General features: G+C 38.3%; 1 protein-coding gene across 2 annotated transcripts in view; it reads left to right on the top strand.

Annotated features, from left to right (window-relative positions):
• The window catches only part of DNAJC10 (DnaJ heat shock protein family (Hsp40) member C10), a 57,573-nt gene extending 50,603 nt beyond the window's left edge, over positions 1-6,970 (top strand). For both annotated transcript variants that reach the window (XM_061135651.1, XM_061135650.1), the window contains exons 21-24: positions 18-165; positions 3,869-3,988; positions 5,668-5,772; positions 6,850-6,970. In XM_061135651.1, coding sequence (XP_060991634.1) covers positions 18-165; positions 3,869-3,988; positions 5,668-5,772; positions 6,850-6,861 — 385 coding nt within the window. In that variant the 3' untranslated portion in view covers positions 6,862-6,970. The remainder of the gene's footprint in view (positions 1-17; positions 166-3,868; positions 3,989-5,667; positions 5,773-6,849) is intronic.
• Positions 6,971-14,298: the final 7,328 nt, after the last annotated feature.

Genomic DNA, 14,298 nt, shown 5'->3' with positions numbered 1-14,298 from the left:
TTGATCCCTTGTCACAGATTTTTACCTCAAGCATCTATAGATCTAACACCTCAGACTTTCAATGAAAAGGTTTTACAAGGGAAAAACCATTGGGTGGTTGATTTCTATGCTCCTTGGTGTGGACCTTGCCAGAACTTTGCTCCAGAGTTTGAGCTCTTGGCTAGGGTAAGTCTTATCTATCTACTTAAATAAGTTGTAGTCACACTCATGTTTTAATAATTAGATAAGATTTTGTAAATGCTAATTTTTTCCTTAAAAGTTCCCTCTGAATTTAAAAACTCTGTTCCATTTCTGTGATTTTAATCTTTGCAGTAGATTCTTTCTTCTTCACTAAAGCTTGTAACTACCTACCTATCTTGATTGAAAACATCTACTTAAGCAAAATAGCCAGAAACCTCACTTCTTCCCTTGTTCTTTATTTTCTTCATGGTTCCCTCTAGGCAGTCACTAGATCCTGTCAGTTCAGTCTCCTAAACTTCTTTGAAATCTGTCATCCCTCTGCTAGCTTTTTGGTCACGCCTTCATCATCTAGACTTAGTTATATGCACCTCTTAACTAGTCTCATACTGCCAGCCTTCCTTCTTCAGTTCCTCCCTAATAATCTTTCTGAAATATTGCCTTCTCTAGCTTTCTGTTAACCACATTTCTTGATGACAGCTCTCTAATCTGACCCTTCTGACGTCTTTAGCTTTTTCCCTCTCCCTGACCTTATACTCCAGGCACAGCAAAGTGCTCCAGGTTCTCTGAATAGGTGCTTTTATGTCCATGCTGTTCCCTCTCTAAAATGCGTTTTCCTTACTTTGGTCATCTGGATTGGTTTTTGTCCCTAATCTACAAAACCCAGCTCCACTGGGATTTCTGTATTCTCTCCCCTTCCCAGTACTCCTTCAGTATGCTTATACATTGTATGTTAACTATATCTGCCTCCTCTATAAACTATGAGCTTCTGGAAAGCAGTATATGTCTTACCTATCTGTATATCCCATGTCTTAACTTGATAAACACTTACAAAATTAAAGTAAACGCAGTTTATTTTGGTATTTCTGTTATAAATCCTATTAATGGCCTCATCCAAATTGTTAGCTTCCCCACTTCTGTACTCAAGGAATTTTGCCTTTGGCTACAAAACGTTCATTAGAATGCTAAAGCCAGCACTAGTTCCACCAGTCTGAAACAAAAGCTGAGCATCCCAGGCAGGAGCAATTTTTTTTTTTTAAGCAGAGAGATTTCAAAACTCCTATGGAGCTATAAGAAATTGTTTCAGTTATTGACTGGTTTTTGAAATAAAAGTTTATTCATTTTTTTTCCTACTTATCATATCTTTTTTGCTCTTGTGCTTTTTCTCCAATAATCCTAACAAAAATGTTTTATTCCCTTATCTCTTAAGTACTGAAAAACTTAATTTAGCATATTTTGTAATGCAACTGTATCTTGAATATAGCAGAAAAGTATTTAAAAGATCATTCAGCAAATCCTGAGCACCAAGTAAAAAGCACTATGCCAAACATTAGGGCTGGAAAAATGGAAAGATGAATATTGCATGTTTTTTAAATGAGATTTTAACCTAGTGGGAAGGTAAAATGCAAATACATATAAATCAGTAGGATCTTTACTACAGTGAAATCAGAGCAAAGCAAGAGCATGGGGAGCAAGGTCAGAGTCATACCAGGAGGCCGGAGGCTCCACGGGAAGTGGTGTTTGAGGTGGGAATCGCAGCATGGCTAGGACTGCGGCACTTGGAAGGGTTGACTCAGGAGTCCTCTAAACACAGGAGACAGAGTTTGCAGAGATGCGGGACACAGACCGCGGAGCAAGTTCAGGCTCTTCCTCTGTTGGTCCAGTCGCCAGAGGATAAAGACAAAGGGGCGTGGCCAAAACAGGCTCTTAGCCAGGCGAGGAGGAGGTGGTGTGGTCAGCTTGCCCGCGCTCTTCACACTGGACGCTTCGCCTCACTGCTCTCACACTGTTCAGAATGTATTCTGTAGAAGCATGGGAGGAGAACTGTTGGATCGGTCAGGATCCTTTTCTATTGTAGAAGGATCACATTGAGTGGACTGAACCTGGGCCGTCAAGACGAGAGAAAGATCAGAGCACCAAAAGCAGTGTGGTGTCCTTCTGTAACTGAGAGTACAAGCCGGCTAGCTTTCTCTGACCTTCACTATGAGAGAGAGAGTGTGTGCGCGTGCGTATGCATGCAGCCTTGCTGCTGCCCTGGTGCAAGTTAGTCTGCCTTTAGTACCCCAACCTTGGGGACAAAATTAGAGGTAGCAGGGATATTTTAATTGTCCTGAAGTGAGGTGATAACCTGAACCAGGATTATGGCAGTGGTACAGAGAATGGAACAAATATGAGAGATAAGAATGACTAGGATTTGAAGTACTAGTGAAGTCGCTCAGTCGTGTCCGACTCTCTGTGACCCCGTGGACTGTAGCCTACCATGCTCCTCCGTCCATGGGATTTTCCAGGCAAGATACTAGAGTGGGTTGCCATCTCCTTCTCCAGGGGATCTTCCCGACCCTGGGATCGAACCCAAGTCTCCGCATTGCGGGCAGACGCTTTACCGTCTAAGCCATCAGGGAAGCCCAATAGTGCCTTTGGACATACCAAAGAGGACCCCCTCCAGAGTCCCTCAGTAGCACCCACTGCCGCCCACCTGTTCACGGGGGGTTCAAGGAAACAAGAAACGAGAGATTGTAAGGGAATTAGACTAGGATTTAGTTCATGTTTATTTGTGATAAGTGTAGGAGAAAAAGGAGTCTAGCATGGCCCTCGTCTCTGGCCTGAATTAAGTGAATAGTAGGACAGAAGGGATAGTAGGTTAAGGGGAAAGGGGTCATTTTAGAAATGGTATCTTTAAGGTGCTTTAGGTGAGACAGGCCAGTACATAGTTGACTGAAATCAAGGGAACGTTGGGGTTCAGCACCATATAGGTGTATAAAATCTCCCTGGGAGATTGTTCACAGTGAAAAAAATTACTGATGAAATACAGAACTGTGGTTGAACATTTCGAGGGGCAGGTGTAGGAGGAATTCCCCTTGCTAGAGATGAAGAACAACAACCAGAGGAATAGGGGTAGCCAAGAGAATAGTGATAAGTGCCAAGAAAGAAAAGAGGAAAGAAAGGAGTGGTCAGTCATGTCAGACACTCATTAACAAGACTGAAAAGTGTTCATTGAGTTTGGTCAAATAGAAGTCACTGATGAACTTACAGCAGTTTCAACGGAGGGAACCGTGAGAACAGAAGCTAGCTAAAATGTGTTGATCATAAGTAGATGATGGGGACGTGGTCAAGGAATAAACTCAAAAAAAAAAGAAGCAGGGTGGCAGAGGAATCAGTGCCATTAAGGAGGGGATTCTTTTTTGATCATATGTATATATGCTAAACAACACCAACAGTACATGCTAACCAGTGAGTAAGAGTTCTGGCAGGAAGGGACCAGAGAATGTTGGCATAGTCAGCCTTCCATGGGAGGAAGTTGCCTGCCTCAGCAGACGAGACCAGAGCTTGGAGGAACAGAAAGACAGAGTCTCAGACGTTTGTGGTGTGGCAGATGCATTGTGGGTGACAGGAAGAAGGTGAGGTCCTTCAGGGTAAAGCTTCTCAATTTTCTTGATAAGGCAGAGGAGAGTTTATTTGCTATTGGAGGGGCCATGCTAGGTAAATAAGAGTTCAGAGCTAGTAAGAATTTGGAAGCAATCTTGCTTAAATGGAAAAGATTAAAACTATGTTGTTTTGGTTTTGGGTTTTTTAAAATAACAAATCCTTGCATTTATAAATATCTAGAATTTTTAGTATCATATTGCTCTGTGGTTGCCAGAGTAGTAGATACCAAAGAGAATAATAGCAAAGCATATTTTTCTTTTTTCAGACGATTAAAGGAAAAGTGAAAGCTGGAAAAGTAGACTGTCAGGCTTATGCTCAGACCTGCCAGAAAGCTGGTATCAGAGCCTATCCGACTGTGAGATTGTATCCTTATGAAAGGACAAAGGTATGTACACACCTTCCTCTGTGTCACTCTTCTTTAGCAGGTAACATTTTTTTCTGGTTTCTTTCCTTTTGTCATTTCTCACTGTGTTGCCTGCCACTGAAACAGCTGCTTTTCACATATACACGAAGTGATTTTAAAATTTTTTTCTGCCTCGCAGTTGATATGATGGTCTCCAGTGCCTTAAAATTTCTGTACTCATGAATAGGGAACTGCTAAATAGACATATCAAAACACTAATAGTGGTTTTGTGTGGGTGGTAGAATTTAAGGTAATTGTTTTCTGTGAAGTTTTGTGTTTCCTATTTTTATAGAATTAACATATATTACCTTTATGATGAGTTCTTCCAGGAAAGAAAAAGAGAATACTGTCATAATACTTCTGAAATAGCCTTAGTACCTGAAAATTTATCTTGAGGAATATGTATTAATGGTTTAGACTATTAAAGTTAGGATTTTGTGATTCATTCGTAATTTCTTTTTTGGGCCACTGATACTGTGCTTTTTCTAACTTTCTTTTTAAAGAGAGTTTAACCCATTAGACCTGGGTCTTTATGGTCATCAATACAAAAGTGTATACCTTTCAGCCAGTATAACTGCTAACTGAAAGGATTCATGACCTTTGCTATCTTCCCAAGTAAAAGACTAAGATGTTTTTGACAATAAAGCTGTGATGGACAGGTATTTGTTATGGGTACATATTTTCTGGTAAAACATTGAGATACATAATTTCAAATGTTTTAATACATACCTTTTGAGAAAGTGTATCAGATTAAGATCTTGTGTAATTTATTTATGATTATAATATGTTTTGAAATAGAGCTAAAGAAACTAGATGAATTTCAGAAGTCTAGACTTGTCAGACAACCTACATTTTTCAGTGAAGGATTCTGATACGTGAGGAAGGTACCTCTGTCTTAACAACATTCTGGGGGTAAGCAGAACTCAGAGTAGAGGAACTTTATACCAGAGCCTGAATCTTCATTCCTCTGGCTTCCGAGTTCTCAGACACCTTGAGAGTTAGATACATAAATAGGTGTCTTATTCAGGTAGAATGATGTTAGGGAAATAGCAGTATAATGAGCAGTCACAGAATTAACCGGGCCATACAGGGAACTGTTTGAAAACATGATGTCACCATATGTCCGAATGGAAAGGCAGGGGTAGAATCCAGAAGTCCAGCAGACAAGACCACAGCAGAATAAAGATCCAAGTGTGAAGTTCCACCAGGAAAGGAAACTGGCAGCTCCAGATCCTAAACAGACAGACCTGGATGCGTTGACCTGACCCTTCCCCCTGCTTTTCAGCCACCTTCCTGCCATAGGCGGATGAGAACCAGGAGATACATGGCTTTGCATTGTTGTAATTGGTCCAAGTTTGGTCTGTGCCAACCAGTGACTAGATTGTTGTTTTGAGTCCTCTGGGGACATCTTTTCTTATACAGTTTAGATGTTTTGAGGCATTTGGAGTTAGCAATGCATTTTAACCAATTAATTAATTTACATGTTTCCATAACAGTATTGTTAGTATTTATTTCTGGTAAGTTATTGTTTGATTGCTTTTGCCAGCAGCATTTCCTTGAAGAAGTTTAAGTTTTAAGCATTTAATCAAGTTTCTTAGGTGGAAATGTCATGTTTTGATTAGATACTTAAAAGTTTATAAGAAGAGTATTTTCAATTTTAGAGAAATACTTGGGGAGAGCAAATAGATTCCAGAGATGCAAAAGAGATTGCTACCTTAATATATGAAAAATTGGAAAAGCTCCAAAATCATGAAAAGAGAGATAAGGTAAGGACTCAATCTAGAACTGACTTTGACAAACATTATTTAAATGTATTCTTACTGTACAGTATATGTATCAAACAGTAAAACAAAGCTTCAAGAAACAGTCAAGTGGTTAGAAACTTTTCCTTTGGAAACTGACAATCAGAATGTAGCTTCTGAAATGCTTAGAAATTTGGACAAGTAAAGCCGTTTAACAGAAAAATAGCAACTATGGTCATAAATTTTGTTCAGATGTAAAAACATTTATTTGAGCCTCAAAACACCTTTGGGAGAGCAAGTTTTCTTTTGTTCTTGATATAGTCAAGATATATTAGAATCCGTGTTCATCTTGACCTGTCCCACCCCCTTGAATTACTAATCTATCAAGAAGCAGTATAACCTCTTTCTTGCTCTTCTAAAGAGGGCTATTCATGTTTTCCTTTTTTAAAATCAGGATCATTGTAAGACATGCTTAGAAACAGACCAGCCAGTTTACAAATGCTAGAGTGCTTTCTGAATGGAATTTAACACGTTCACATATAAGGTTTCTTGGATTCTTTACACAGCTGTTAGATGGCTAGAGAATCTGGCTTTATAGAGCCCTATTAGAACTATAGACCCTCACATACGAAGCTCTACAGCCTACTTCAAGAATTCTATTTTATCCAAATCTAAAAGATGGAGATAAAAGTATTTTTTTCCATTTTCGTGAACAAAAATTTTTTCTGACATTTTGGCTTTTTTAGTTTTCTCACAGTGTTTTTTTATCTTTAGAATTCTGACTTTTAGCTCAAGTTAGACATTTGAAATCAGACATTATTAGTCAAAAGTAGAATAACTGAAATGAAGTTAAAGAGCATGCCAAAGGATGACTTTGAAAGTGTGGTAAGTTATAATAATTGTATTACATGCCATGGGCAAGAGAGAATTGTGAGATACCCTTTCCCACAGTTAGACAAGGTATACTTCCATGTGATCTATAAAATAAGAAATATTAATTATTTTTGAAAAAGTAAAACTTAGGTCAGTTAATTATTTTTACCTTTTAACATTAGATGTTTAAGAGAAAGGAATTAAATCACTTCTACATTATTATTGTAGGACGAACTTTAGTGATGAAAATGAAGAAAAACTTGAAAAGAAATCGGCAGATGACATCAGAAGATACCTTTTCGGAAAGTTACTTATATTCATGATGGGAATAAATGAAACTTATCTTAGACTTGGAATTGCACTGCCTGAATTCTGTACAACATTGACATAAATGAAAGGTCTGCAGACTTTTCTATAAAGGGCCGGATCATAAATATTTTAGGCTCTGTAGACCATATATGGTTCTTTGTTACATATTCTCTGGTTTGGTTTTGTTTACAACCCTTTAAAAAATGCAAAAACCATTCTCGACTCAGGGCTGTGTACCAATAGGGCACAAGCCACACTCAGCCTATGGGCCACAGATTGCTGACTCCCAGAACGGTGTTTAGGCTAGCTGGCCTAAGTGATTAAAGTGTATTTTATCACTTAACGTTTTGTAGCTGGCCTGTAAAGAGAACTTGGTTTTCAGTCACCTGTTCTAAAAAAAATCTCTGAGATTGATGCTCTGACCATGTATTATTTAAAAAAAACATTCAAAATGTGGGAAAACCATCTTTCTAAAGGTTGAAGAATTGGTTGTAATTTTTCACATAATAAGAAAAAAACTTTGTAACAGTAAGTAAACAAATTCTATTGACTTATACAGTATTCATAAATACCTGAGGGGAAAAATACATATATATATATAGTAATTAACTGGGCATTGTAAACTATCTCAAGTATTTCTATGTTTTAAAGATAAGTGTTCATTTATTTTTTGAGCTGCTTTCATAATAGTTTTTCCCTGTGATGGTAATTGATTTTTTGAAGCATCTTTCTAATAATTCATTTTTAGCTCCTGGGCTTTCATGTGTGTCCTTTATTTACATTTGCCTTTTTTCCTTCATAGTTGTGGTTTTTCACTCTTCCAAACTTTATTAGTCAAGAAAGAAAAATTTTGTTTGTTTCACTGTAGCTCATAATGATATTGTGGCTATTTCAATTATTTACTGTTGGGGGCTGTCATTTTCAGGTAAATATTGGCATAATAACTGAAGTTATTTCTGTAAGAAAATTAAGTATAAAAATGTAAGAATGGGATCTTTTCGTTTCTTAGTTGTTCAGACTCAAAGAATCCGATTATTTTTTCCTTACACATTAACAAAACATTGTAACATGTAGTTATTTATATTGCAGAGTATATGAAATGGTAAAAATCCCAGTTAATCAAGAGGTCAACAAATTATTTAAAAAACTTAAATTTCCCTAAATTTCCCCAAAACCTATTTGAATTATGCTTTATTATATTGGGAGAGTTTTTGGTGTTTTTCTTAATATCATTTTACCCCATTCCCCAAAATGTCCTCATAAAGGTTTAATTTACAACTGCAACTTATCCAAAAAGTGATCAGTTTTTTTTTTTTTTCATTGTCAGGTCTAACCCTATTCTTCATATTCTCTCCCATATTGTTTCAACTCCACTTTATACATGTGAGCACATATAGAACAGTCACCACTTCTAACTTAATCTTACATCATCTTTTTTAACTTATGATTAGTAATAGCAAGTGCATTTCATTTATTAAATTTACAAACACCAGAAGATTTTCCAAATTGACTTGTTTTTACAAGAATTCCAAAATGGAATGCCTAGAGAAGTTCTGGTAATATTTACTGAACTCGTACAAGTGCCATGCTGGACACTGAGGAGTGTGCAGAAGTAAACTAAACACAAGCCTTAGCCCTGTCTCCTCGGTGTCTGTACACTCACAGTTCTGACACAGAATCCGTAAGCAAGCTTACAGGTACCTGTACTGTTATCTATATAAAGAATTCCAGACTCACTTGTTGAGAAACATCTTTTAGGCAGTAAGTGAAATAGTAAATATTATCTACCCCATAACTAGGCCTAAGTAAGTGCCTATGGAATTAGCTCAAAAGCCAGGGCTACCTGGGAGACATAGTAAGTAATATGTATCATAAAAGTGACATACATCAGAATTTTATGCAGTCATATCAGTATCATTGGGTATTTAAAGACAGCCAGCAGAATTAAAGGTTTTAATGGCAACTGCACAACAGTGACAAGCAAATTCATATTTTTGGGCTTCCCAAGTGGCACTAGTGGTAAAGAACCCACCTGCCAGTGCAGGAGATGTAAGAGACACAGGTTCGATCCCTGGGTTGGGAAGGTCCCCTGGAGGAGGAAATGACAGCCCACTCCAGTATTCTTGCTTGGAGAATCCCATGGAAGAGGAACCTGGCAGGCTACAGTCCGTAGGGTCACAGAGTCGAGCACCACTGAAGCGACTTAGCATCAAGTCATGTAGGTCAGCCACCATGCTAAGTATAAATTATTGATCATATATAAAAATGTTAGTGATTTACTGACTTCAGTCTTTTTTTATATATATATTTAATAGTCGATTTGCATTTAGGTCACGAAGAGTCAGACACAACGGTGTGACTCAACAACAATTGACCTTTCAATAACACAGGTTCAGTCACATGCAGATCTTATTCAATAAAGAGGTTCTACAGTACATAATCCATGGTTGGCTGAATCCACAAATGCAGAATTTCAGATATATAGTGCCAACTCTGTGAAATTATACATGGGTGTTTAACTCCGCTCGAGGTTGGCACCCCTCACCCCCACATTATTCAAGAGACAGCCTGTACTGTCTTCCAGTCTGCTTGATGGGTATATTTTGTGAGCAGTAACTCACCAGAATAATGGATGGAGGCTGATGTCAAAACAGGGCCATATCAATAATGAATCCCAAAATGTGGTGTCTGGATCATTTGGTTGCATTATCTTGTCACTGGAGTGAATGATTTAGCAACCTGCTCTGAAAATTAGTAACCATATTTGAAAAGGCCTGTTCTGCTCTAAATTAGTTTGTTTGCCTAAGATTCAAAAGTGGATAAGTAAAATAGCTCAGTAGAAAAAATAAGTCCAACAGAAGGGTCCTGGTGTGTCGAGAAACTTGTTCCATCAAGGGCTCCTGAGACAACTGCACATTTAACAGTCTGAACTGAACTGAAGGACTGGTCATCATGACCAGACACCATAGGAAAGAGGAAAACCCAGAAATGTGCTCTCCATCAATCCACCCTCTGGGCCAAAAGTCTGTTAAGAGTCTGTGCTAACGTTCTCCAAAATTATTGTTATATGTTAATTAACTACTGATGAACAATTCATTAAATAACTGCTGTTCCAAACATTTTGAGGAGGTAAAGGATTTTTTTTTTTAAATCAGTAGGTTCCAGGACAAGATGACTCCCAAATTCACCTCCTCCCACAGACAAATAACAGCTGCATACAGAACATTCTCTCGGAAAGAAATCCAGAACCTAACTGAGTAACTTTTTACATATCAGGTGGATGAGAAAAGGCCCACATTGGAGTGGGCAGGAGAGGCTGAAGACGCTTTCACCATAAACCCCACCTTGACACAGTGACCCAACCAGGGGGGATCTCAGGACTACAAGTTTTTCCTAAGGATTGAAAGGTTTGGACCCCACAGCTGGTGCTGCAGCTTCTAAGACTTGGAGAGATGGGCTCCTAAAACATGGAGCTTTGAAAGCCAGCAAGGGCTTGCATCTCTCAGACTCACAAGCTAGTGCAGTCTGAGAAGCAGTTCCTCACAGGCTTGTGTGGACTCACAGTGGCTAATCCCCCAAGGCTTAGCCGAAAGGGAATATCCTGAAGCTGCCCAGTCTTCATGTAAAACAGGCCTATTTTGCTTATGTTAAATGCTTTAGCCTGAGGAACAGGCTTCTTGGGGCTCACTTCCTCACTCTCCAGAGACCACGGAGGCGTGCAGGCGTGTGCTGTCCCTCTGCCTCACACCAGATCACCAGAACTTCCTGGGAAGGAGCTTGTGCAAACATCTGGTGCTCCAGCTGTTGTGGCTGTCACTCATGGGACTGCTCACCCTGCTCTGGTGGAAGCGGTGCTTGTGGAGCCTGTAGGACTGTAGCAAACAGTCCGTAATGCGCTATCCCTTCAAGCCTCAGTGCAAAGAGAGCCAAGACCATCGCCCAGTCTTCCCCTAAAGTGGTCTGTTGGTATACTGTACAATCCGCTGCCTGAGAATACAGTTTCCAATCAGCCTGCATCCAAGTGCTGAATGAGAGCCTCCCCTTTGGGACACTGACAGGTCTTGGTACACCTTCGCTAAGGAGAGCCACTGAGGAATAAAGTCGGCTGGAATGATCACAAAGGTATTAGAGCCAAGGGCTAGGCCATCGTTGATTAACCTTATCTACACAAAAGTACTACTTTAAAACTAGGAGAGGTTGTTTTACCTAATGCAGAGAAACCAACACAGAGTCAGGACAATGAAGAAACAAAGGACTGTGTCCCAAACAAAAGGACACAAGAAAACTTTAGGAAAAGATCTTAATGAAATAAATGCTAACTATTACCATAAAGGTACTCCCTAACACATGAACAAAGTGAGCATGTCAGCACAGAAATAGAAAGTGTAGCAAATAAAAATTACACAATTGAGGAATACAGTAACTGAAAAATTCAATAGAGGGATCAACAGTAGACTAAGAAAAATCATTACGTGAAGTCAAAGACCAGATGGTAGAATTCAGAGTGGCAAAAAGTAAAAGAGTTAAGAGTGAAGATAGCTTATAGGACACCAGCAAGCAACCCAGAGGTTGCACTACAGGGGTCCCAGAAAGGAAAGGGAGAAGGACAGAAAATTTTGAAGAAATAATGGTTGTAAGCTTTACTAACCTGGAAAAAGAAAGACACCCGGATCCAGGAAGCTCAAAGTGCTAAATACGGTCTAAAGAGACCCATACTAAGACAAGTTATAATTCAGTTGCAAAAGAGAATCTTAAAACCAGCAAGAGAAAAAAAAAATACTGTTCCATACAAGGGAACTGCACTAAAACTATAAATGAATTTATCAGCAGAAACTTTGCAAGCCAGGTGGGAGTGACACGGTGTATCAATGTGCTAAAAGGAAAAAATCTGACAAAAGTTGTCCTGAATTGAAGAGTTTTCTTAAAAAGCAAAAGCTAAGATCGTCATCACCTCTAGGCAGGCCTCATAACAAATGTTAAAGGGAGCTCTTTAAGCTGAACTAAAGGCACTAGGGCTTCCTAGGTGGCACAGTGGAAAGAATCTGCCTGCTAATGCAAGAGACGTAAGATCGATACCTGGGTCAGGAATATCCCCTGGAAAAGGAAATGGCAACCCACTATAGTATTCTCACCTGGAAAATCCTATGGACAGAGGAGCCCGATGGGCTATAATCCATGGGGTCACAAAGAGTCAGACATGACTGAGCATGCACAAAATGGCATTAATTAGTAAAAGGAAAACATGAAAATATAAATCTCACTGGTAAAAGTAAATGTATACTTAATGTGGAATACTCTAATGGTGAGTTTATCATTTACAAATCTAGTTGTGAAGGTTAAAAGACAAAAGAGACCGTAATGAACTACAATAATTTCCTAATGGATATACAAGATAAAAAGATGTAAATTGTAACAAGACCCAACTATATGCTACTGATGAGACTCGCTTCAGCCTTAAGGACACAGGTAGTCTCACACTTAAGGGATAGGAAAACATGTCATGTAATCATTGGGCTTTTAAACAACACGTTAGGGCAGATGGACTTAATGTTTCATACAAAAGCAGAAAAATACCCATTCTTTTCAAATGCACATAGAACATTATCCAGGGTAGATCATATGTTAGGCCATGAAAAAAAGGCTTCATAAGTTTAAGAAGTTTGAAATCGTATCAAGCATTTTCTCTGACAAAGATGGTAGGAAACTAGAGCCCAAGTATAAACGGAAGACTGGAAAATTCTCAAATGTGTGGAGATTAAACAACATTCTCTTGAACAGCAAATGGGTCAAAGAAGAAATCAAAAGGAAAATTTTTAAAAAACTTGAGACAAAGGGAAATGGAAATGCAAAATACCAAAAGTCATGGGATGCTGCAAAAGCAATTCTAAGAAGCAAACAGTGATAAAAAGCCTACAGAAAAAGAAAACGGGAAACGAAATTCTCAAACAGCCTAATTTGCACCTAAAGGAACTAGAAAAACAAGAACAAATTCCAAGAGTAGTAGGAAGAAAATAACAAATATCAGAGCAGAAATAAATGAAAACTAAAAATACAACAGAAACTGAGATGCTTTGTTAGATAAAATTGATAAAACTTTAAATTGAATAAATGAGAAGAAAGGATAATTTCTAGAACATACAATTTAGCAAGAAAAGGGAAATCTGAACAGACCCATTGCACGTAAGGAGGTTGAATCAGTAATCTGAAATGTTTCAGCAAACAAAAGTCCAAGACCAGATGACAACCTTTCTCAAACTCTTCCAAAAAATAGAAAAGGGAAACTTCCAAACTCAGTTTAGGAGTTTAGTGTTACGCTAATACAAAAACCAATCAAGGAAAGGAAGGTTACAAGCTAATATAAGAAAGGAAACTTACAGGCCAATATCCCTAATGAACAGAAATGCAAAAACCCTCAACAAAAGATTATCAAACCTAATTCAAAAATACAGTAAAATGAGCAAACACCATGATCAAGTGGGATATATTCCAGAGATGCAAGGATGGTTCAACATCTGCAAATCATCTACAAATCATTTTTAAAACATAAAATATAAAAATCATATGATCATCTGAATAGATGTAGAAAAGGCATTTGATCAAATTCAACATCTATTCATAATAAAAAACTCTCAAGGAAGTAGGTATCAAAGGACTTGTACCTCAACATAACAAAGGCTATGTATGACAAGCTAACAGCATACTCAGTGGTGGAAAAGTTGAAAGCTTTTTCTCTAAGATCAAGATCATGATAAGGATGCTCACCCTTGCCATTTTTATTTAGCACAGCACTGGAGGCTCTAGCCAAAGCCATTAGGCAAGAATATTATATATAGAAAACCCTGAAGACTCTACCAAAAAAAAAAAAAAAAAAAACTGTTAGAACTAATAAATTAGTAAAGTTGAAGGATACCAAATGAATAGACAAAAGTCAATTCCATTTCTACACAGTAATAAACTGTCAGAGAAGTTAAGAAAACAAGCTCATTTACAATGACATCAAAAAGGGTATCTAGGAATAAATTTAACCATGAAGGTGAAAGACCTGTACACTAACAACTATATTGAAAAAATTGAAAAGACTCAGACAAATGGGAAGACATTTCTTGCTCATGGATTGGAAGAATATTGTTAAGGTGTCCATGCTATGTATAGCAATCTGTAGACTCTGCAGTATCAAAATTCCAATGACATTTTCGAGAGCAATACAGCCAGTCTTACAATTTGTTCAATTCAGTCACTCAGTTGTGACTCTGACGCTTTGTGACCCCATGGACCACAGCACACCAGGCCTGCCTGTTCATCACCAGCTCCCAGAGTTTACCAAACTCATGTCCATTGAGTCGGTGATGCCATCCAACCATCTCATCC

This window comes from Dama dama, chromosome 33, assembly GCF_033118175.1.
Source record: "Dama dama isolate Ldn47 chromosome 33, ASM3311817v1, whole genome shotgun sequence".
NCBI classification, from domain to species: domain Eukaryota; kingdom Metazoa; phylum Chordata; class Mammalia; order Artiodactyla; family Cervidae; genus Dama; species Dama dama.
This window is presented reverse-complemented; position numbering and strand designations above follow the sequence as displayed.